This window comes from Megalobrama amblycephala, linkage group LG24 (assembly GCF_018812025.1).
Source record: "Megalobrama amblycephala isolate DHTTF-2021 linkage group LG24, ASM1881202v1, whole genome shotgun sequence".
Taxonomy (NCBI): Eukaryota; Metazoa; Chordata; class Actinopteri; order Cypriniformes; family Xenocyprididae; genus Megalobrama; species Megalobrama amblycephala.
In genome coordinates this window covers 34,154,099-34,180,121 of record NC_063067.1, presented here as the reverse complement: position 1 = coordinate 34,180,121, position 26,023 = coordinate 34,154,099, and the positions used below count along the sequence as shown (strand labels likewise).

The window sequence follows — 26,023 nt, the reverse complement described above, 5'->3', positions numbered from 1 at the left end:
ATGTTCCAAATTGTTTTTAATAAGGTTGAAAAAATAGAAAACCAAACATAAAATGTGAAAACTAACAGTTTCTACAAATTTTGTGTGAATTTTTTGAAGGTAAGGCGCCTACTTTTAGTGATAATTTGCGATGATAAAGTGAGAGTCACTCCTGTAAATACATACATATTAACTGAGATTTCATAACAATTACCCAGAGACTGTACACAAGCCGTCAACCTGTGGCATCTTTATTACAGGCACAACACATCCAGTGACTTCAAAAACAAACAGCCTGGAAAGGGAAGTGAATCGAATTAGCCCCTGCCTGTACGTAATTAATGATTTACATATCTAAACAGAACAAGTGCATGATTGCACAATTTTACATGTCTCTCATTTGGCAAGAAGCTGCTGGGAATCACAACTTTCTCTCTGCCAAGCACATTAAAGTGTTTGTGTCTGACTGCTTCTGCATTTTTGCCAAATGCTCTGCATTAACTCACACACCTGTATGTGAGTGCTTACGCACACCGAGTCCTGTCTGTCAGCTTGCTGAAGGCTGAAACAAAGTACTACAACGGAGTATAAAGGCACTGTGTTTTGCATTCAAAGTGATGACCTCCATTGGAACAATTACCAATGGAGAAAAACTATAGCCATTTTAAATTGGTATCTAAAGCAGAATAGCTTGAGAGACGCAGTCAAGATCATCAGGACTACTGGACCTTCATCCAAACAATCCAGAATTAGAAACACATGAAGTACTCTAATACTTGGGGCTCTAAATGCTTGTGATACAGCGAGGTTCTGCAGGCACACTGGATTCAAATAATTCACATGCATTGTTATTGTAATAAAACAGAATTTGTTTTCCAACAGGGCATCAGCTCAGTGCCAGAGCCATTTAGGTGCAGATGACAATAAAGTGGACGACGGGCTGTAAATTAAAGCACTTGTAACTGCACAGCTATGTTATAAAAGATTTCCTTCTGAATTGTTTTACTTTATGCAATTGGAATTTGAATTAGTTGATGGTAGTGTGGTTTGACAGTCCCCTAATGTGTTGTATCCTCTGTAAACAGTGGGTCTTAATAATTTATATGATTTGTTCTGATGTGCTCAAAAAATGCTTTCAAAATTTTTGAGATTTACAACAGGTACGCATATACACTTGTTTGCTTTTATTCTTTTATTCTTGTTCAAATATTGATGTATCTGGATTATTATACTGTAAGTGAGTGTATTCCCTTTCTAACCAATTATCTATTTATATTCACATCTACAGTGTGTGTGTGTGTGTGTGTGTGTGTGTGTGTGTGTATATATATATATATATATATATATATATATATATATATATATACTCACCTAAAGGATTATTAGGAACACTTGTTCAATTTCTCATTAATGCAATTATCTAATCAACCAATCACATGGCAGTTGCTTCAATGCATTTAGGGGTGTGGTCCTGGTCAAGACAATCTCCTGAACTCCAAACTGAATGTCAGAATGGGAAAGAAAGGTGATTTAAGCAATTTTGAGCGTATTTCACAATCTGCTCAGTTACTGGGATTTTCACGCACAACCATTTCTAGGGTTTACAAAGAATTGTGTGAAAAGGGAAAAACATCCAGTATGCGGCAGTCCTGTGGGCGAAAATGCCTTGTTGATGCTAGAGGTCAGAGGAGAATGGGCCGACTGATTCAAGCTGATAGAAGAGCAACTTTGACTGAAATAACCACTCGTTACAACCGAGGTATGCAGCAAAGCATTTGTGAAGCCACAACACACACAACCTTGAGGCGGATGGGCTACAACAGCAGAAGACCCCACCGGATACCACTCATCTCCACTACAAATAGGAAAAAGAGGCTACAATTTGCACAAGCTCACCAAAATTGGACAGTTGAAGACTGGAAAAATGTTGCCTGGTCTGATGAGTCTGGATTTCTGTTGAGACATTCAGATGGTAGAGTCAGAATTTGGCGTAAACAGAATGAGAACATGGATCCATCATGCCTTGTTACCACTGTGCAGGCTGGTGGTGGTGGTGTAATATTGTGGGGGATGTTTTCTTGGCACACTTTAGGCCCCTTAGTGCCAATTGGGCATCGTTTAAATGCCACGGCCTACCTGAGCATTGTTTCTGACCATGTCCATCCCTTTATGACTACCATGTACCCATCCCCTGATGGCTACTTCCAGCAGGATAATGCACCATGTCACAAAGCTCGAATCATTTCAAATTGGTTTCTTGAACATGACAATGAGTTCACTGTACTAAAATGGCCCCCACAGTCACCAGATCTCAACCCAATAGAGCATCTTTGGGATGTGGTGGAACGGGAGCTTCGTGCACTGGATGTGCATCCCACAAATCTCTATCAACTGCAAGATGCTATCCTATCAATATGGGGCAACATTTCTAAAGAATGCTTTCAGCACCTTGTTGAATCAATGCCACGTAGAATTAAGGCAGTTCTGAAGGCGAAAGGGGGTCAAACACAGTATTAGTATGGTGTTCCTAATAATCCTTTAGGTGAGTGTATATATGAGCAATATCACACTCGTAGCCGTGTGATATGGCTGTATATCAGCACCGCTCAGAGGCCGCAGGCCGAGTGCCGTAGGTAATCACAGCGTGCTGATATACAGCCATATCGCACGGCTACGAGTGTGATATTGCGTTTATACAACAGTTCGACGGCACGAGTGTGTAAATAAATAAGAACAACAACGGAGTGTCTTTAAAACCCTCTTTTGTGCAGCTCTACTTCCTTCCGCCACGGATTCAAATCTCAGGTTGTCAGTTGGACCAAGCCTCCGTTACTAACTCTAAAACGTCACTTCAGAACTAGTAACGAAGGAACGTTGAGTCGCTTCATTGAAACACATTGAATTTTGTACAGTATTAGAGAGAGAGAGAGAGAGAGAGAGAGTAGGCTATTACCTGTGTCTGGTATATTGCATTACATTCATTCTTCAAGTCGATGTCCATAATATTATATCCTTTATACAAGTCCGTTTGAATGTCCGCTGAGGAAAGCGATCTTTGTCTTTTTTACAGCTTTGGGAATCCATTACACCACAGCGCTAAGACAACTTCCTTTTGCAGAAGTTCCTTTCAATTTAAAAGTCTCTTGTGCTTCACTGACTCATTCTCCTGTAAAGTGTTGCCGCCATCTAATGGCGTATTAATGTAATGTTCACTCAATCCATATTACTTAATGGACATATTTATATAAAATAATATTTATTGAACAACAAATAAGCACAATTGTACAGTTCAGTCAAACATAAAGCACTAGTTATTAAAAAAAAAATAGGTCACCATTTACGCTGGTATGTGGGTTTTACAAATATTTAACGAATGAAAAGGATTTTAAAGAGCTTGTGACAAAACCTCCTAACTCCATTGGATCCTCAAACTGTCAATCAAGCCTCATTAATCCGCCTCACCTCGTGAATGAAGTGCGCACGCAGTTTGGACATCTCCTCTGTGCAATGCAAAGGTAAATAAAGATCTGATGTTTGAAAAAAATTGTAAAGTGTTTTCTTTACTCAAAAAACCATATGTTTATAAAGTTTAATGTTTTACGTATTTGAAGAGCGGAGAAGAGTCTGATATGTCCCGTCTAGTTGTAGCCAATATGCTATATAAGGATGTAACGTAACGTTTATTATTATCAAATTTATTATAGCACAATTCGACTTGCTCTGGAACAAATAATAGATTAATAAGACCAAAGATTGCCCGATCTATGTACTCAAATTGAATTATGTCTCATGTTTAACCACTATAAGAGCCAGCGGCAAATCCCAGAGGCACTGGCCGAGATGAAGCTGTTCTCGGCGGTTACAGAAGCACTGAACGGCCGCTGACGCACTTGAGCTTGCATCTCCGAAAACGTCAAAACAAATTGTAAAATAGGCGCTGTTATTAAATATGAGTCACATATTTCAGGTCTAAACAACAACATTCTCGCCTAAAAAACTATTAAAACTACAGTTCGTGGTACAAGAAGTAGTATTTGTAAAAAATTACGGTTGATTTGATCGGCCGCCATGACGGTCACTTCAAGCGGAGTGATACAAATGGTGAAAAGGCAGTAGGAGTGCTGTTATCACTGAAATATCGCATCAGATTCGAGAACCAGACAGAACTGTTGTTTCTGTCAATATGGGGTGTTGTGTGTACATTAATGAGGAAAAAAATGAACTTAAATGATTTTGGCAAATGGCTGCAATATAACAAAGAGTGAAAAATTTAAGGGGGTCTGAATACTTTCCGTACCCACTGTAAACATTATATATATATATATATATATATATATATCTATCTATCTCAGGGCTCTGAACCGGTTCAAGGAACGAAAATGAAAACCGGAAACGAATGAAATTTTGACCGGAACGTAACCAGAAACGGAAACTAAATCAAATTTAATCGTTCTGAACAGAAATGCTCATTTAAAATGGCTATTAACCGGTTAATAACGTTATTTTATCGTTCCATTTAATATTTTGATTTGGCAGTCAACCAATCACGAATTTAAATAGTACAGCCTATGCAAACGTGATGCTGATGCATCCAACGTGAGTGAAATGCCCGCGCTAACGCCCAGCTGTCAAGTCATCATAGGTTAGGTAAGTAACAATGGCAATGCCCTGGAATTAGTTTTTCCGATGATATATGTCACCAACCATCAAGTATTATTCCTACATTTAAGTGAAAATTAATGTCAAGTAATATGCAGCTTGTTGTGCGTTTTGAAACCAGCGAAAATTGCAGGAATCAGGATAGTACAATTTTCAACACATCACGCATCTGCAGCTTCTGTGAATGGAGAAAAATAGGCCTACCTACATAACACATATAAAATAAAAGGCAATATTTAGGCCTATAGGCTAAAAATTATGTCTACAGATTAACAAAACGAAAGTGGTTCATTGTGGCGCAGTCCAAAGATCTAGAAAAGGAAACAGACATTCTGCTTGTTTTCGTTATTTGAGTGTCTTTTGTAAATGTATAAATTATGTCTTGCTTTTACCTGTATGACCATAAATTATGGAAACAGTTTACTGTCTTATAGAAGGAAAACAAATCCAGTGGTCGCGCCGGCGCACACAAATTCTTGCATTGCTTACTTGATACCGCAGCCTGTTAAATATTAAAATAAAATACAATCTACACTGCTCAATTCAATTCTGTAATACGATCTGCCGTTTACCACCCATGACCACCGCCTCACTGTGCTGTTATATGTGAAGGATGATGTTTTACGTCGATAATGCGAGTGAAGTACAAAGCTCATATAATAAATAATAGTTTAGCATTCGTCTCGAAAATGAAAACAGTTGGATTTGTGCCGAATGAGAAAGGTAGGCTACAGATTCACTTTAAATTCATTTGTTTTGCATCTTATTTAGTTTTATAAATAAACCTGTTTCTCGCCTTGAATATAGCAATAAAGCTGGAATGGCGTTAAAAAGAAGAGATTTTTTTTATTTTTTATTATTCGTTTTGGCTTGACGTTTATATATCCTGAATAGTCCAACTGTTAATTTTAGAGGTTTTGTTGTGGAGTATAGGCTAAGTGGATAGGTAAAATAATATAGGACAGTTTTGTTCATAATTTATGTTTACAAACATTATAAACAAAGCTATGTAGGCTGGCTATTTGTGAACATTTTACTTCATTTACCGATAACTTTATTATCATTATTTCTGAATGTAATAATAAAATGCGACGTATAGACCTATGCGACTTATCTTTTTTCCTCTCAGGAGTAGCGTTGGTATTTTTAACCATATATGAAGAGTTTGGTTCCAAAACGTGATAAACGCCATTTTCAAAAAAAAAAAAAAAAAATAAAAATCAGTATTGTATATGGTCGGTATTAAAAAGTCATTTATTAATTTTGCGCAAAATATCCGTGATATTCTTCGTGTTATTCTGTCATGTTTTCTCCCCAAAACGCGACAAATGCCAGTCTCCCTCTCCTGCAGAATGCGATATATCTGCTCAACCAATCACAGCGCTCTATTCCACCCACTGTAAACATTGAAGGCTTTTTTAAAAAGCCGTTTTTAATACCAGTGTACTCAGCAAATGTGTTTATTTAACCGTGCGGTGGCGCCAGATACTCTTTAATCGGTAATGACAAATAATTTATAACATTAACAAGATGACCCGTTGAATTCATTTTGGGAGCGACGGCTGAATGTATTTTTAGTAAAATGCCTGTATATAAGATAAATATTGGCAAAGTTTAGACTCTGTCATATATGTGTTATATATATATATATATATATATATATATATATATATATAGTTTAGCAGGTTTAGCAGTGGTTCTCAATCAGGGGGGCCGAGAACCACTAGGGGGCCTTAATTTGATTTAAAATGATAAATGATTTAAAAGAAGAAGAAGAGTGGAACGATTAAATTCTTTTTTTTTTTGTTTTTAAGCGCTGATTATATATATATATATATATATATATATATATAATATAATTTATCGTGTGATAAATCACGCAGCCCTTTATAGTTATATGTATAGTTTAGCAGGTTTAGCAGTGGTTCTCAATCAGGGGGGCCGAGAACCACTAGGGGGCCTTAATTTGATTTAAAATGATAAATGATTTAAAAGAAGAAGAAGAAGAAAAACAAGCTTTAAAATAACATTTGAAGAACCAGGATTCCCACGGTCTTGGAAAAAGTTTATAAGAGGAAAACCTTTAAATGTAGAATTTCTAGATGTGGAAAATTAATGTAAATTATTTTTATTTTTTAGAATTAATGTACATTTTTATAGCTAAGCCAAGCTCTAAAATATGGTATCGGTTACATAAAAAATATATATATTTTAAAAATATGTATATCCATATCCAGTAAATCAAAAACAACTGGAATAGTTGCTGGCCTTTGAATATTTTGTGCACAATGGGGTTGGCGTCAAAACCCCCAAACAAGTATAACTATATAATTAAATTAAATTAAATTAAATTAAATTATATAATTTACTATATAAATAAACATATAATTATATGACCAGATTCTGATCAGATTGCATCTTTTTTTTTCTTTGACGTAATGATTAATGAATTAATTCAAGGCCAAACACATCACACTCTTAGTCATACAAGCCCTTTCATTCCCTTCTGTTAAGAGTCACAGTGTTGGCATCTGCCTTCATGTGATGTGACACTGCCCACAGTTTGTTCTGTCTGTTCAGTCTCCTTCTAAGTTCAGTCTAAGGATGATTCAGTGCCTGAGCAGATGTTAAGTGACTTGCCTTTTTTGGCAAAATGACTTCCCAGTGCTTGGTAATTAAGTTAAAGTGTTTCCACCAGGGTGAACATTACTGTTAAAACTTTCAGAGTCATTATAGATTCTTCTAAATGTTCAACATCATGCAACAGCTTCATTTCTGATGATCTGGGGAACAAAGCCAAAGACGAAGCAATAAGCGGGTGCCTTCAGTCTCTCAGATCTTAAAGGATATTGTTTTATTCAAGAGATATGATTGAAATATTTAGGCTGAATACTGTGTTTGATCTGAGATAGTATTATGTGCCACAAGCAATTCCGACGTTCCTTTTTAGCTTTGATCACAGCTAATGAATTGTTGTGCAGAGGAGCTCACGATTCAAATGCAACAATACACTTACTCATAGAAGCCTTTTACACCAAGAAGCAATCGAGCAAAACTAATAATGCCAATTGTAATGACCGTCCACCTTGTATTGAAAGACACTTAGAGACAGTTCAGATAAAAGCATCTGCATGATGAAAAAGTGACCACAGAGAGAAAAGAAAGTCTCTTTCATATCTTAATTAAGAGGTTGGAAATCTTTGTCAACCTGTGCCTCTAATTAAGACAAAGACAATGAGGTGATTGTAGACAGAGAAAGGGGTCAGCCATAAAAGGTTTAATTAAATTAAATTTCATACAGCACTTTGTTTGCATAAAGACTATCATGAGGTGCTCTGAAGCACTTTTTTCCTACATCATAAATAAATTAATTACATCTAGACCTGCTGGAGGTTCATGGGTGGGATTTTCAAGTCTCTCTTCAATGCATCCCTACAATCAGTCAAAGGATTTTCTATTCAATGGTGAATTTCCCAGGTAACCTGTGCATTTGGCATAATGTGACATTTATAGATCTTCAAGTATACTTAAGAGGGGCAGGCATACGTGCATGAATGTGTTTTTGAGCATTTCGAAAACAAAGTGTTGACCTCAGTGACCACGAGGCGTTTAGGCTCTATAGCATCACTGAAGCAGCACTGAAGTCCATGGCAGAGATCGCACAAGAAGAAGGTGATATCAGCCGCTGTGCGCTCTTGCTTGTACAGTTTGCACTGGATTAAAGTGAAAAAATAGTTGAAGCAAAAATATGCATCCTGACACCATTTAGTCACCCTTATGTTCTAAACCTGTTTGAAATTTTGAAGAATGTCTTTGACCTTCATTTTAACATTTAGTTATATAAACGCTACTGTTTAAAAGTTTGGAGTTGGTAAGATTTTTAAATCGAATCAGTGATTCAGATCTCCAATGAATCGGCTAAACTGCTGAAATCACGTGACTTTGGTGCTCCGATTCACTGATTCGATTCGTAAAGCTCTGAAGCAGTGTTTTGAAATCATCCCATCACTATATTGTTGAAAAGTTGTTATTTTGTTTTTTTGGCGCACAAAAATATTCTCGTCGCTTACTACTGAACTTGCATGAACTGTTTTAAATATGTTTTTAGTACCTTTATGGATCTTGAGAGAGGAAACGTCATTGCTGTGAATGCAGGCCTCACTGAGCCATCGGATTTCATCAAAAATATCTTAATTTGTGTTCTGAAGATGAACGAAGGTCTTACGGGTGTGGAACGACATGAGGGTGAGTAATAAATGGCAGGATTTTCAATTTTGGGTGAACTAACCCTTTAACAGCTTGTGCCAGCGCAAACCCTCTATTGGCATCAAAAAAAAAAATACTGTCAGGATTTACTAAAGACACGCAGTGCAAAATTAGCCCCAAAAAGGCGTGGACTAAGTTGTTTTTGCTGCTGACCTTATTGCATATGCATTTGTAGGAGTTTCCCTTTCAGATGCAAAATTTATGGAAGGTGAATTTTTAAATGATTTACGCAACGTGATTTACTAATGTTTGCGCTAGTCAATTTACTGGCATTTGCACCATTATATAACTCCCCAAAAAAGCAGGTCTTAACCCATTTTGTGACATGGCTGCAATTGTTGCATCTGCAGGAGACACCGCAGAGAACAGAGATCGCATGGTAGAAGGGAGAAAATATTTTCCACTCATATTAATTTCTTTGAAATGCCAGAGGAGGACGTTATCCAAACATATCATTTGCCAAGCCCCATATATATATCTATGTGTGTGTGTGTGTGTGTGTGTGTGTACGTGTACATCAGCTCTGCTTATTTGTGACCCAACGCTGATTTGACTGCGTCTGTGTTCTTTAATATGCACATCAGCAGTAGATCATGCACAAAACTTGCCACTTCCATTGGCGCATTTGTGGAATTCAAATCTGGCCCTAAAGGTTACAATTAACAATAGAGCCCAAACTATAAAATTCAGTTGCTATTTATTTTTAGATATAATAATCATAAAAAAAAAAACATAACCCATAAGGCACTAAAGGCAGGTTTTGCATTAACTTACAAAACTTAACATTAATTTTCTACTCCAATTCATTTTTGAAATATAATCATTTACACAGTGGCTGTCATAACTTGTTTCCATGACGGATTTATTTAAACATACATTAAATCATCAAGACATTGCTACCAGGAATGCTCCTCTCTAGAGTTCATTTCTCCAGTGAACTAACATGCTGTGGAGTGTAAATGACTTGCCTGAGGTAAATGTAATGCTATGTGATATATTATTCTCAAGCTGTTTTATTGATATCTTCCCACAGTTAAAACACTGGTTGAGAGATTACATGTAAACAATCGATTACATTACATGCTATCGGTCGATTGATCATCTATTCTTCTTCTTCTGATTTATAATACTTTAATGGTGTCATTGTGTCTTATCTGAAAACTCCTGTGCCCATTCTTTGTTACTGAATGGAAAACAAGTGCATTGTTCAAAGTTTCTACTTTTGTATTTTCACAGATTACTGCATACAGGTGTCGAACAACATGGGGTGAGTAAATGATGACAGAATTTTAATTTTGGGGTGAATATGCCTTTAAGATCTACTGCTTTGTCCAGTGCAAGCATCATTTCACATTATTAGCCTGCCAGGCCTTGAATAAACTATGAGAGCAGCTTGACGTTCAGAATATTCTGCCTAATTCAACTGACAGAAATTCACTCATGTAGTGGGACTGATGGCCTCAAGTCAGGTTTTAAAAGAATTCCCTGAACTGACAAAACTGAAATTAAACTGTCTTTAATGCAGATTAACATCATATTGAAATGGCATATCTGCATGAAAAACAGTCTTAATAAAAGTGCCATGACCTTGACAACTGATCATAGCTCAAGGGATTCTCTTGAAATCCGTGGTGGTTTAATGTTTTAGTTAAGAGAGCAGACCACACATGTTGTTAAGTGAGCGTACACTGCATTCAGGGATGTCAAAACTGAAAGCCATTTTGAATCTCACAGAAAAGCCATTTATTGAATACCTCCTGTCAGCTGCTGTCTATATTCCCAAGCACAGAGTAAAAGACCTTTTCTCTTTTCCCCCTCTATGTGGGCCTGATTATACATGAAATACAGATGTATAATGTAATGTAATCAGTCACACACTATGCTCTCTAATATGCCTGCTACTGTCTAGTGATTTTGCAAGCCCTGCTAATTTGCTGGAAACAATTTCATTGCATCAGTTTTAATAAGGGTAAGGGGCTAATAGCATAAATCTACATATATATGATATATATATATATATATATATATATATATATATATATATATATATATATATATATATATATATATTTATATATGACTATAATGTGTAGAACCTGAAATGAACCTGAGATTGATAAAAATGCAAATTAGAGGCTTTTGCATCTGAACTCTTCATATATATATATATATATATATATATATATGAGCCAATGAAGTTCACTTTGAGTCACTGGCCCAATGACCATGTACCAATGAATTCAATGCATTCAACCTGAAATCTGCACAAACTAGAGAGAGAGAGAGAAAAAGACTATAGTGTAGGATGTGAGATCAAATTTAATCAAGCCTTGGGTGGCAAACTATACTAATGTTCTGATTATTGTGAATCTCATAGTAAATGGAGGCCAGTCATACAGTGATTTAATTCTAATAAAATCATTTTACACAGGAAAAAAGGCAAGTAAATCACACAAGACCCACATCAAAAACCTCTAATGCTCAGGATGAATTGACATCAGCCACAAAGCATCAATAGCCAAACAGCATTTACACTGAATTTAGGGCATGGCAAGGCAGTGCTAAAGCTGTTATGCAGCTTCATATTCATTCCTCCTTGTAATGTACCGTCTTTAGTCCAATGAGAGAGGATGAATTCATTACAGCTCCTGTATCGATCTGACAGGCCTCAACTGAGTCAACTGGAAGACAACTCTCTCCAAATGCCCATAAACACATCTTTTACCTCAAAGCACATCCAGGGAATTCATTGAAAATTGAAGGATGAACAGACAGACGGACGCAAGGATGTGCACGGATAGAAGGACGAACCCATGGATGGATGGATGGATGGATGGACAGGCAGATGGACAAACAGATGAATGGAACAACAGATGGATGGATGTAAGTGAATAAATAGAAAACCCATGGATGGATGGATTACAGACAGATGGATGGACAGATAGATGGATTGACAGGCAGATGGACAAACAGTTGAATGGATGTAAGTACACAAATAGACAGAAAACCCATGGATAGATGGATGGACCGACGGACAGGTGGTCAGACAAACAGATAGACAAACAGATAGATTAGTGGATGGATGGATGGATGGATGGATGGATGGATGGATGGATGGATGGATGGATGGATGCATGAATGGATGAATGGATGGACAAACAGATGAATGGACCAACAGATGGATGGATGTAAGTGCACAAATAGAAAACCCATGGATGGATGGATTACAGACAGATGGATGGACGGATAGATGGATTGACAGGCAGATGGACAAACAGTTGAATGGATGTAAGTACACAAATAGACAGAAAACCCATGGATGGATGGATGGACCGACGGACAGGTGGTCAGACAAACAGATAGATAAGTGGATGGATGGATGGATGGATGGATGGATGGATGGATGGATGGATGAATGGATGGACAAACAGATGAATGGACCAACAGATGGATGGATGTAAGTGCACAAATAAAAAAACCATGGATGGATGGATTACGGACAGATGGACAGATAGATGGATGGATGTAAGTAGAACAGAGGATACATGGATGGATGGATGGATGTAAGTAGAACAGAAGATACATGGATGGATGGATGGATGTAAGTAGAACAGAAGATACATGCATGGATGGATGGATGTAAGTAGAACAGAAGATACATGCATGGATGGATGGATGGATGGATGGATGGATGGATGGATGGATGGATGGGTGGATGGATGGATGGATGGATGGATGGATGGATGGATGGATGGATGGGTGGATGGATGGATGGATGGATGGATGGGTGGATGGATGGATGGATTGATTGACGGGCAGGTGGACAAAAAAGATGAATGGACAAACAGATGTGTGTATGTAAGCTTACAGAGACAGACAGACAGACAGACAGACAAGATGGATGGATGGATGGACGAACAGATGAATGGATCTAAGTACACAAATAGAAAACCCATGGATGGATGGATGGATGGATGGGTGGATGGATGGATGGATGGATGGATGGATGGATAAACAGGTGCATGCACACAGATGGACAGATAAAGATGGATGGATGGATGGATGGATGGATGGATGGATAAACAGGTGCCTGCACACAGATGGACAGATAAAGATGAATGATGGATGGATGGATGGATGGATGGATGGATGGATGGATGGATGGATGGATGGATGGATAAACAGTTGCATGCACACAGATGGACAGATAAAGATGGATGGATGGATGGATGGATGGATGGATGGATGGATGGATGGATGGATTGATTGATGGGCAGGTGGACAAAAAAGATGAATGGACAAACAGATGTGTGTATGTAAGCTTACAGAGACAGACAGACAGACAGACAAGATGGATGGATGGATGGATGGACAAACAGATGAATGGATCTAAGTACACAAATAGAAAACCCATGGATGGATGGATGGGTGGATGGATGGATGGATGGATGGATGGATGGATGGATGGATGGATGGATAAACAGGTGCCTGCACACAGATGGACAGATAAAGATGGATGGATGGATGGATGGATGGATGGATGGATGGATGGATGGATGGATGGATGGATGGATAAACAGGTGCATGCACACAGATGCACAGATAAAGATGAATGGATGGATGGATGGATGGATGGATGGATGGATGGATGGATGGATAAACAGGTGCATGCACACAGATGGACAGATACAAATGAATGGAAAAACAAATGGGCCAATGGATGGATGGATGGATGGATGGATGGATGGATGGACGGACTGACGGACAGGTGGTCGGACAAACGGGTAGATGGACTGACAGATGCATGGGTGGAGGGACAGGCAGATGGACAAACAGATCAGTGGACAGGGATGAACGGATGGATGGACAAGATAACAGTTTAAACTTCATATAAATTCCCTCTATCTCTTACACCATGGAACTCATGAAATAACCAGCCATCCATTTACTTCCTCAACAGTCAAAAACCAGTCAAGCATCTGACACTTCAATCTGTTCTAACTGAAGAGAAGCTAGTCAATGTCATCAGACAATCTAGACACAAACAAAATTGCTCAAAAATTAAAGGCTTTCCAGGAACGACCGCATTTACAAAGCGGATCCACTCAGCATTTAGACCAGCACAAGACAAAGTGATTAGAATGATGCATATACAGTTAATCCTGCCACCGGATCGATGCTTCTGATTGGCTGAGATTGGTGAAACGCTGGTCTAGCAGGAATGCGCTTCTCTTAAAAGAGGGAAAGAACAGCACTGCAGAAGTAAACCGCTTACATCCACATTCCTACACACAAACACATGACTGATTCACACAACAGAACATGCAAGAGGGAGATAAAACAATACATTGTGAGAGTGAACAGAGAGAACATGCCACAACCTTCACAGCTGAAATCATCAACGGCACTCGTCCAAGCCAAAGCAATAATACATCAGACTCATAATCATACACTTTCCTTCAGTGAGGGAGGAACAGTAAACACATTTGTGGCCTCCACGCATGCTGGCAGATGGAGAAGGTGGGTGAGCTGGGTCTGAGTGGGTGATGGCCTAAAGACTGAGCGCAGAACAGGAAACTGAGGCCCGATGATTAGTCTCCGGTATTTCACTATGCACAATGATTCAACATCATTACAGGACAACCGGACGCAATCAGCTGCATCCGAAACCAAAATAATGCTTAAAGGGACAGTTCACCCAAAAATGAAAATTCTGCCATCATTTACTCATCAATTCTTTCTTATGCAGCACAAAAATAAAATGATATTAATGTTGGCAACCAAACTATTTTGGTGAGCATTGACTTCCATTGTATTTACCAAAACATTTTTAAAAAGTCATACAGGTTTGGAATGACGCGACAGTGAGTAAATGATGACAGAATTATACATTTGGATTTTCTTTTCAGTTTATGATTATCTACTTCTTGAAATAATAATTTGTTTTAGATCATTAGATGTGACCGCATGGAATGCAGACTCTAACCAGATTTCTTAAAAGGTGTCTTCAAACAGAAACGCAGCCTGTTAATGCACTGACTGTCTGAGCAATGAAGCAGCAAGACAGCTGCCTTTGGTTTTGGACGCAGCCCAGTTGTCTGAAACCAAATGGAATTAAAATGGCTACATATGTGACCTTGCTACGAAATCCAAAGGATTGTGGGTACATATGCCTGTTTATGAAATGCTATTGGCGTACAACTAGGTGATGAAACCATCAATAATAATTTCTAAAATACTGAATTATGGCATCTACAGTACTAAATTGTGAAGGAATGAAGCAACAAAGACCTTACTTCCAGATGGTCCATGAATGAGAAAATGGGATAAACAAGAAAACACTGATTTGGGGTAAAAGAGAGAAAAAAGTGCCATGATTAGTAAGATATAGATTCATGACCCACAATTTTAGCTACATTCGTGAAACTCCAGAACCAAAGCACTTGCATTTTGTAATGCAACACAGGAATGGAGAGCGAAAGGGTGAGGATGGGGGATGAGTGGGTGAATTGAGAGAAAACATGTAAACAAACAGAATGACTGAGGATGGAGGGTGAAAATTAATTTCACATCTCTCGGCCCACAAGTTGTCGATAGTGATCAAAGCCTGCTGGGTGAAATGATTGTGCATTGGGGGTCTCAGCTGTATACCGAGGAGGTAAACTGTGGTCTGCCCTCACCTCAATTACTTTAAAGGATAGTTCACCAAAAATGTCATTTATTCACCCTCATGTAAAAAAAAAAAAAAAAAAAAAAAAAGATATTTTAAAGAAGTCAATGGGGTCCGAAACAACATTGGACTTCATAGACTATTATTATATGGAGCAAATATATACTGAGACATTCTTCAAAATATTGTCAGTGTTTTACGGAATAAACAAAGTCATAACGCTTCGGACACAATTTTCATTTTTGGGTGTCAAATGATGTTTCCAATCTGGTTTCCCAGTCAAAAAGGTTCTGCCCTAAAACTATGCCATTGGTTGAGCCGGTGTAGGAAAATAAAATAAAAAAGAAAAGTTCCCTTTTAATGGCCACTTTGTGTACTGAATTGTCCACTCCTGCAAATAAACACTTCAGTCACTGTGCTGAAGGTCATGACCCGGTGATCTGCTGTCAGGATGCAGAGTTTTTTCCTTATGGGTCTCAAATAAACATCCATGACAGTGCAGTGTACTGCATTACCAAAACCACGGATTACAATTCCTCATTTTATCATTAAATAATATAGTTCCATCCTCTTTGACCTGTCAGCTTACCTGATAATGACATACATGACCAGGCAGTTTCCAACCAGCCCCACCACGCAGACGATCATGTAGACCACTGCTATAGTGATCTTGACACCCCTTGGGAAGAAGCTGTCAGTCTCGTTGAAGGAGCTGAGGTTGTTCTGGAACAGGGATTCGTTGTACAGACGGAAGTGTCTGGGGTCAGCAAAGCCGGTGGAATCATTTTGGAAGTCCATGAGTGCAGCTATTGCACACACACACACACACACACACACACACACACACAAACAACAACAACAACAACACAAAAATGCTGAGTGAAGCACACTCTCAATACTATCTCACATGAAAACAGGCATACAAGGAGACTGTTATTCTACTGGTTTTAGCTTGGTAAATTATGTGATACTCATTTTTTGGTCAGATCTACTAAGTTGTTAAAAAAAAATCCAATTCACCCAGACTTGAAGTAACCAGTGACTTGAATACATGTGATTAACTGAATTTAAATTAATGTTCATATTGTTTTGTGGTAAAAAGTAATATATAAATAAAACAGTTTTTTTGCATTTCTTCTCTTCTCTAGTTTGCGTCCTAATCTAGTTCCTACGATATTGTTGGCTCTTTAACGAATTGCTTTTGTTCCACTTTTTTAAGTGTTTTTTATCGATAAAGGTGTCTCCTAAATGGATGTAAATGTTCACAAAAATATGTAGTTAAGCAATATAGTTTTAAAATATTAATATTTGAAAAACTTTGTAAGTCTGGTGTAACCAATATGCAGGCAGCCATTTTGATTTTGTCACGTGACATGAAAACAAACCACTAGCTTCTCAAGTTTTATGAAAATAGAGATTCTGACCATATTAAAAAATGTTTCGTTAGTTCAAATTGAGACAAAAACTTATTGATATTTATGACTTGTAAAACATTTATTTTACCTTAAAAACATGTTTGGAAAAATGTGTACTTGATAATATAATATATAAAATACAATAATAATAATATCAAGAACTTGGAATGTGTGTTTTATTTTTTTTTTTTTATTTTTTTATTTTTTTTAAGATTTCGCGTTTATATCACAGACAGCATTATTCGTCATTGACCCAAATGTATTTAGCTACAGTAGATGAGGTAGAGGTGATACGCGAGGCGCAAAGCGAACCATCTACTGTACTGTCAACAGTTTGCGCATGAAATACATCACACAGTTTGGCTACACAGAAAACAACCCATCCATGCGAAATTCCTGGTAACGTCCACACCGGACCAGACAAAAGTATACAATAATTTCTGTCACATCGCTTCAGGAGGATTCAAATAGAGCAGCACATACCGCTGTTTGAAGAAATCCCGTGTGATCGCTTATGCGTCCGACTCCTGTTTCCGCTATTCTTTCTGTTTTAGGCAGTCTCAGAGCTCTGTTTCCAAAAGCCAAAGATATTCACATCACTCTGTATCTCAGGAAAAAGAGAAACATTTTTTTTATTTTTTCTGAGCGAGCGCAGTGGGAGGGGGAGGTGCGCTAAAGCACTTGGTTGTTGTTGCGAATCTTCAGCAGCGACTCACATCTCCACTAGGTATCTTTCAGTCTCTCTCTCTCTCTCTCTCTCTCTCTCTCTCTCTCTCCTGGCACGCGCTAACCCAAACGCTGATTACGCAGGGGTGGCGCGCGCATGCAGGTGTCAGTGGCACGCGCGCGCGCGCGCGTCTGAACAGGTGTCTGTGGTGGAAAGTCAGTCAGTATGTTTTACTTTTGCATGACATTTATATTATGTACTTATGAAATAATATAAAACATGCAAAAACGTTTAATTGGTAAACTCAGCTTTAATGTTGCTGTTAAACGTACCACCTACTATAAAAATATACTTTAAAAGAGTCTGGATATTGTAAAAATATTTTTAGAAAAATATAATTTACTTCACAAATTGGTTAAAAATATTATGTTTAACGAGGCAATACATATGTTTTATGGCAAACTACTGTAAACGTTGGATTCTCATACTGAAATGATATAAAACATTTTATTTCAGATAGTTCAAAAGGCAACATTTCTCAGTTTAAATTGTACTAAATCAACTAAAACTAAATATATATATATATATATATATATATATATATATATATATATATATATATATATACAGACATATATAAAAAATACAATGGAAACAGAAAATATAAAAATAAAATCTAATTCAAAATATTAACAAAAACTATATGGAATGAATAACCTTAGAATTTATAAGCAGTTCCTTTTTGAAATTTTATTTCTTATTTTTATCAGTTATGTACATTTGAGTGTTTTATGTTGCATTTTTTTATTGCTCAGTTCATGTTTACTGCATTATTTAGTGCACTTAGTTTTACCCTTGTCTTTTAACAAACAAATTTTAATAGCACAATTTTTACCATAAATTTAACTTAAACAATGCAAGACTACTGAAAATGATGCAGTAAAGACAAAATGGTAATTAAAATAATGAAAAGATTAAAGGCGAACAGATAAAAGGCAGCACCTAAACTAAACACTTTCATAGAAATGTATATTTAAATAAATTTTCCCCGGTTTCACAGACAAGGCTTAGGCCTATTCCCAGACTAAAATGCATGTTTGAGCTGTTTTATCTGAAAGCAACTTGCATTAACATATCTTAAAATATGTTATTGCCATTGGTTTGTCTCAAGATAGACACCAGTAATGTTTTTTTTTTTTTTTAGGGCACTGGTTGTCTTGGTTGTTTTTAATAAAGTGATGAAAATGTCCTGGCATTTATTTAAAAAAATTTTTTTTTTTTTTTTTTTTTTTTTTTTTAGGCCTAATTGCTTAATCTAAACCCTGTCTGTGAAACCAGGCCTTTACCTAAAATCTTGCTGACAAATAATATCAATTAAAAAGTTATAGGTCAACTACCCATGTTTCACTGATCTCAAGCTCTCATATTCAAGCATCGTTTGTGATAATTGCAACAGATTTCAATTGCAAAGTGCAACAGTTTTAATGGGTAAGTCATTAATGCCTTTCGAATTATTCACGGGATGCGGCTGATTTTGCATGCATATTTCTTTCCTCAGCCGTGTGACAGAAAACTGAGAAGCGCACAAATGCTTTCTCAGCTGAATGTCAGTGATGCATGTTGGATGTGCAGCCCTTAAATTGTTCAGCTCTGAAAACTTTAATGTGAGTTTGAAGGGGAGTGTTGGCTACAGGGGGAGCTCATGCTCAGGTATCAACGCACCGGTGATAAATTACAGCATTGTTACTTTGACAACATGTGACACTCATCGGTCACATAAGCCTTGGTTGATTCTTGTTTTGTATGCCTAAAGGAACTATGCGTCGGAGGCTCAGAGTACTTGGTGCATTAATGTGGTCTCATTAACATTTTGCTCCATGAATTTTTTGCTCTCCTAAGCAGTTTCCTGCACTGTGGAACTAGTTGAGTTCACGGAATATGCAAAGCGTTACATATTAATAGAAATCAATGTCTGAGAGAGCAACCTGCTCAGGGAAATGTTATAATTTAACATGCTTTATTCCCACACTGCTGGTGGAGACCTGTTTACAGTATAGCCGTCAGACTGGTCACTGTCCTTGGTGCTGAAACCTACAAAAGTAAAACAGACAAGCTCTCAGTTCTTCATAGAACACAGCAGAAAACATGAAGGATAAAGCCACAACTATAGACCATATATATATATAGAGGAGACAAGGGCAAGTTGTCACATAGAGCTCAGTAGCTATAACATTTTGAGGCAAATATTTAATCTATATTGAAAATTGTCTTACACTATAATTGTCTTACAATATTTTTGTTAATTCTGTCCTATATCGTCCAATATGATCACTTTTTTTTTGTATCTGTCATGAAAACAAGTGAAAAACACAAGTAAACCCATTCTTTTCATATTATATATATATATATATATAGCTAGTATGTTAACTAGTTATAGTGTAACTAGAGTAGAAGGTGTGACAACTAGCCCCGGTTTGTAAAAACCATTTAAACTGTAATCTTATTGCAATGCTACACACATTATTTGAATCTCAGCTGATTAAACCTGTTAGATGTGAAATATCCTGCTGTGCTTTTATAAGCCAGGAAATTAGCAGCATGTTCTGCTTGGATTCATTTGATCACTCGTATCATCTTATATGTAGCAAATCTGTTTGCATTATAAATGTCACTGTGAATAATAATGTGAAAATGTTGCACCATACAAATATTAATGAAATCCTTCTTTCATGGTGTTGTAAAATCTGGCAGGATTAGACCAATGCTGATGTCATTTCTGATGTCATGTACTATTATATATCCATTTTCCCCTCTCTTGTGTACACATAGGCAACAGGCCCAGATTTGAATCATGTCCGATAAAGGTTCACTTAATAGTTTTCAGATAAGATAAATTTAGTTTTATGCACAGCTTTTACAACATCCCAATCAATAAATGAATTTATCCACCCATTCTCTAGGTCAGTAAACGTTGTTTACTATATTAAAAATCTATATCTAGCATGTACTTGATAGTGTGCTGGTTTGCTACTTATAGTTTATATTCAACAGTTTTTTGGTTGATTTTATTTCCTATGCACCTGTCATTTACTCAGGTGTGCTGAGTTTGTGCTGATTGATTAAAAAATACAGTAAAAAAAAAAAAAAAAAAAACTTTGTGAAATATTGTTACAATTTAAAATGACTGTTTTCTGTTTCTTACTGTGATGGCAATGCATTAATTTTCTCAGCAGCCATTACTCCAGTTATCAGTGTCATTTATTTGAAATAGAAATCTTTAGGAACATTGTCATTACTGTCCTTATCCTTTCTGAATATAATGTTTGTAGATATTAAGCAGACCAGTCTAATGACTGGTAGTTGACATGTAAATAAAATAAAATTTTTATTCATTAATAGTTGCTTGAAATTGTAGATTTAATTGTATAAAGACTTTTGAATACCTATTGACAGGTTCACCCCATTCTTAAAGAGTATATGATAACATTTGACATTGGGTTTTGGGGAGGAATCTGAAATCTCAGATAGAGAGAAAAGAATTACAGGCTATATGGGGTGAAGAGGAGGTGATGGAGCATTGAGGAGCTGAAATGAGAGGTAAAAAGAGGAAACCTGTGGGGAGAGGATGACTGATAACAATAATGGCTACGAGTGACATGGTGAGAACAGAAAATGACCGATAATAGATGAGAAGAAACAACGGAGTTTAAGTGCTATAACATAGTGCTAAAACAGGATGCAAAGACATTGAAAGATGGAAGAAGGGAATACAGCGAGGGACTGCTGAGAGATTGATGGTGCATGGGTGTGATGCCTCATTCAAACGACTCAAAAGCTTTTCAAAAGCTTTTGAAACTGTGGAAGGAAGAGTGTTTCTCTGAGATGTGCCACAGTATTCTTGGTTACCACCATTATATATATATATATATATAAAAAAAAATATATGAGTGTGCATTGGAGAAATAGGAGGAAGAGATATTGTTTGTTTGTTTTTTTCAGCAAGACTTAAAACAAGTCAACATGAAACTGTGGTCACAACACATTTCACTCAAAGTGATGTTTGTACAAGTGAAAGTATTAACAGTTATATTCGTGTCATGTGAGATCAACGGCGCTGCCAATGTCTTTACAAAACTTGATTTTGCAGCATTGAGTATTGTAGCCAATCACAGGGATTTCTGTTAAAAATAACGGCCAATCAGAGATGTACTTACCGGTAGTGAGAATCCGCTCATTAACTCTCAAAATGCTGAATGAGTTCATATTTAGCGCAAGTGTAAGTTCTGCACGTGTACAAATCTTCTCATTATAACAAACAAAGAGGAGACATGACGTAAATAAATGATTCATTGTGCAGTTTGACAGATTCATTGAATGAAACACGAGTTTTTGCACTCAATGAGTTCATGCTGAACTGACCGGTTTCTATTTTTCTGCGATGTTGCGGCCCCACATGAAAAAATACTGTAGTAATTTATAGTAATAGCATAGTTTTTTTTAAAACCATACCATAGTAAAGTACTTGAATTAATTTATTATGGTAATTCTATAGTTGCTGTGGTAATATAACAACTATAGTAATATAACCCTCTGGAGTCTGAGGCTGATTTGGGGCTCTGGAGTAGTTTTGACATGCCCTGACATTTGTGCTTTTTCAGTTGTTTATCAACATAGTAATGACAAAAATCTCATTACACTGTATTCAGTTAATAGTTATTTCATCACTTATAAAGAAACTAGGTAGTTTATAAATACTACAATAATATGTGGTATTTTCATACTTTATTAATAATCAATTTATCATTTCTAAATTAAGTATTACATTATTTATAAACCAGAAGGAGTTGTCAAATGTGTAAGTAAATGATTAATAAACATTTAAACATTCATTTATACATCTATTATTTAGTTTGTATTTGAGAGAATTATGTATATTAATTCAGGTAGTTATAAAACATGTTTTTTTATCATCTAAAGAATATGCTTTGTAATAAATAAATAATCTTCTGCAGTCAATGTTTTAAAGTTAGTACTGAAATAAGCATTTATTAACACACTGCCTCAAAAATAAGATGCATAAATGTACATAAATATTTTATTAATCTAAACATTTTTTCACAAACTCCTAAATTACTGACTTTTGGGAACTGTATATTTTAGTGTATTTATAAATGGCTACTAATGTCTATTAATGTTTTATAAATGTTTTTTTACTAATGCTACAACAATGTATTGACCCAAAAATTTTACTGTATTCAGCAGAAACTAGGCTACAATAATATGTGGGGAACAAATGTGTACATGTTTGTATTTGAGAGAATTATGTATATGCATGTTTTTTTATGAATAAATAAATAAATAAAGTCACTGAAATAAGGCCTCAAAACACATACTAAACATTTTTTCACAAGACTTTTGGGAACTGTATATTTTAGTCTAGGGTTTTTGCTACAACAATGTATTGATTTCTAAGACACTTTTTGTTTACACAGGCCGTATGCAAAGAGGTGTGAATCTTCATGAATAATGCTGTGATTCACACCTGAGGAGATTAAGATCCTGCCCCTAATGAGCCGCATAATGAGCCATTCAGTCAGGAATGTGACGTTGTGAACTAAGGAAAAATGCAATAACAAAAGGACTATATCATTTGTTTGAAGTTTATTTAAAATATAACTAAATATATAAATGACATTTAAAAACACATTTGAATTCACAGTTATACCTGGAAATAAATCCTGTTCAAAGATTTATGTGAACATCACATACATGGCATTTTGTGTTTCTGCACTGGAGAAGAAAAAAAAATAAAGCTTCTGTCTGCTTCCAGTCAGTGATCTCAGCATCATATGCATGCAGTCCAGTGTGGGCCAATATCTGTTCACTATGATTCTCAAATCTGTGAGATAAAAGAAAAAACCCTCTGTGAGCATGCTGATAACAGCTATTGTATTATGTCCACTCTAAACACAAAACATGGTTTTTGTGATCTCATGCATGCACGTATTATTGCACATCATTTGAAGAAAATTTTGTATAGGCCTATTATATTTTTAATTACAGTACCGGTCAAAAGATTTGACACGTTACTATTTTTAATGATTTTGAAATAAGTCTCGCATCAGTCTAGCATTTTTTGATCAAAAATACATAAAAAAACAGCAATACTGTGAAATATTATTATCATTTAAAATGACTTTACCCAATACTGTACTACGTTTTCTACAACTATAGGGTATATTATACTACAATACAGTTTACTGTAGTAAAAACTAAAGTACAGTACAGTATTTATTAAAGTTTATCAGTTCACTATACTTAACACTACAGTATGCTGCAGCATTCATTAACAAAGTGTTGTAAATACTATAATATATACAGTACAATTTACTATAATATAGTTCAAAAACACTATGGTATTTCCTATAAATTTCTCTAGTATTTTCAAACAAAAACACAAAGTGTGACAATAATCTCAGGTATTGTTTATGTGCTTATTTAATGTTAAATGCATGTAATGTAACTTTGAATATCATTTAGTGCTCCCAGCTTTGTAGTCATATTAAAAACAATAATGGATAATTCACCTCAGATCTTGAAATGTAATAAATGTATGCAAGAATGTTCAAACTGTGAACAAACAAGAGTATTCTATGACAAAGACGGTTTTAGTAAAACAGTATGTATTTTTGATAATGTTTAAATGGTGTAATACTTGTTGATTTTATTATGTAGGCTATCCATTTCCTTGTGAGTGCCATCAAAATTAATCTCTTGCCACAAGAGCCCACCCACACTGTGTTCTGATTGGCTATGGTTTTTGATTGATTGACTTTTACAATCTTTGTTGGATAAAAAAAAAAAAAAAAAAAAAATGTTTTTCCTAATCATATTAAAAATAACATTTAAACTGGATAATATTCAGACTTGCTGGAAAAAGTTGTGTGAAGAAAGTGGACCTGTCCGAGGGAGTAAGATTGGATGATGTCATCAGGGTCTGCCATACCTTGGCTTTTGGTGAATTGACGCCACTGGGCACAAATGATGGCTACTGATTTTCATATTATGGCTACTGATACATGGTGAGCATTAAAATGCTATAGCCTACTATTTAGTCTAAATAAATTTAAAAATGAAATTAAAAAAAAAAAAAATAAAAAATCACTAACAAAAATCAGTCATTTCAAATGCTACAAGTGAATCCAGGCATCACAAGGCTTACCACATATAACACTGTTATTAAATTAATATGGTTTTAAAAATTAACTTTGGACCCACTTTATATTAAGTGGCCTTACTTACATTTAAATGAATCATTTAATACAATGTACTTATTGTGTAAATACATGTTATTACATTCTACTTCTATTTTAAAAACACCTGCATGTAATTACATCTGTAATTAATTTCTGTAATTACATTTATAATTACACTGTTGACCCATCCCTTAACCCTTACCCCTACCCTTAAACCTACCCATACCACCAAAGCTTTCCCTAACCTTACCTGTATCCCACCCCAAAAGCTGCAAAAGTGTTTTGCAATTCAATATGAACCCAATAAGTACATTGCACTTGTTTTTTGATGTTAGTACATAGTAGTTAAGGCCACTTAATATAAAGTGGGACCTTAACTTTAAATGAGTGTTAATGTAATCTAAATGTAACACCCGTGTCATAACCTAACCAGTATGCATTTTTAATAATGTTAAAATGGTGTAGCCTAATATTTATGAATTTGATTATGTAAGCTACTTATACATTTCGATTGCAGATCACTTGCAGAGAGACTCCGCCCACTCACTCTTCTGATTGGCTGTGCTTTTAGATTGATTTTTTGTCATGTCGTGTCATTGTCTCATTCTGGTGTGGACAGACAAATTGCTTGTCGCTGGAATCTCATCGCAGTTAGTCTGGTTATATCAAGGTGTAAAAAATAATAAATGCGGATAAATTAAAAAAAAAATCTCTAATATCAATTTTGACTAAATCAATAAATCATATTTTTTGTCATGAATAATTTAGATTACACCTTTTTAAGGTTACCTCACAAAACATTTTCCAGTAAAGACTTCTGTTTGCATTGTCTGAGTGGTTTCCACATCACAGGTACTTGGAGGTTAAGATGTGAAAAATAATTTAAGAGTATGATGATGTCAGATGTAAGGTAAAGCAATTTTAGAGGCAGAGCAAGTAACATTACATTTTGATGAAGGAGTTCAAAGGCATATTTTGTCTTTTGGAATAACATGCACCAATAAATTGTTCATAATAACAGCAGGAACATGCATTAGTAAAAGTAAAATTGCCGTAAGGAGTCTTACTGTATCAACGCTCCCCAAATCCTTCACTGCAAAAAGGTAATTGT

At 36.0% G+C, this 26,023-nt stretch overlaps 1 protein-coding gene across 1 annotated transcript in view; it reads right to left on the bottom strand.

Moving 5' to 3' along the window:
- oprl1 (opiate receptor-like 1) overlaps positions 1–17,737 on the bottom strand; it is a 51,826-nt gene extending 34,089 nt beyond the window's left edge. Inside the window, exons 1-2 of the mRNA XM_048178015.1 lie at positions 17,473–17,737; positions 16,164–16,380 (exon numbers count right to left, since the gene is read on the bottom strand). Coding sequence (XP_048033972.1) covers positions 16,164–16,372 — 209 coding nt within the window. The 5' untranslated portion in view covers positions 16,373–16,380; positions 17,473–17,737. The remainder of the gene's footprint in view (positions 1–16,163; positions 16,381–17,472) is intronic.
- Between the last annotated feature and the right edge of the window lie 8,286 nt (positions 17,738–26,023).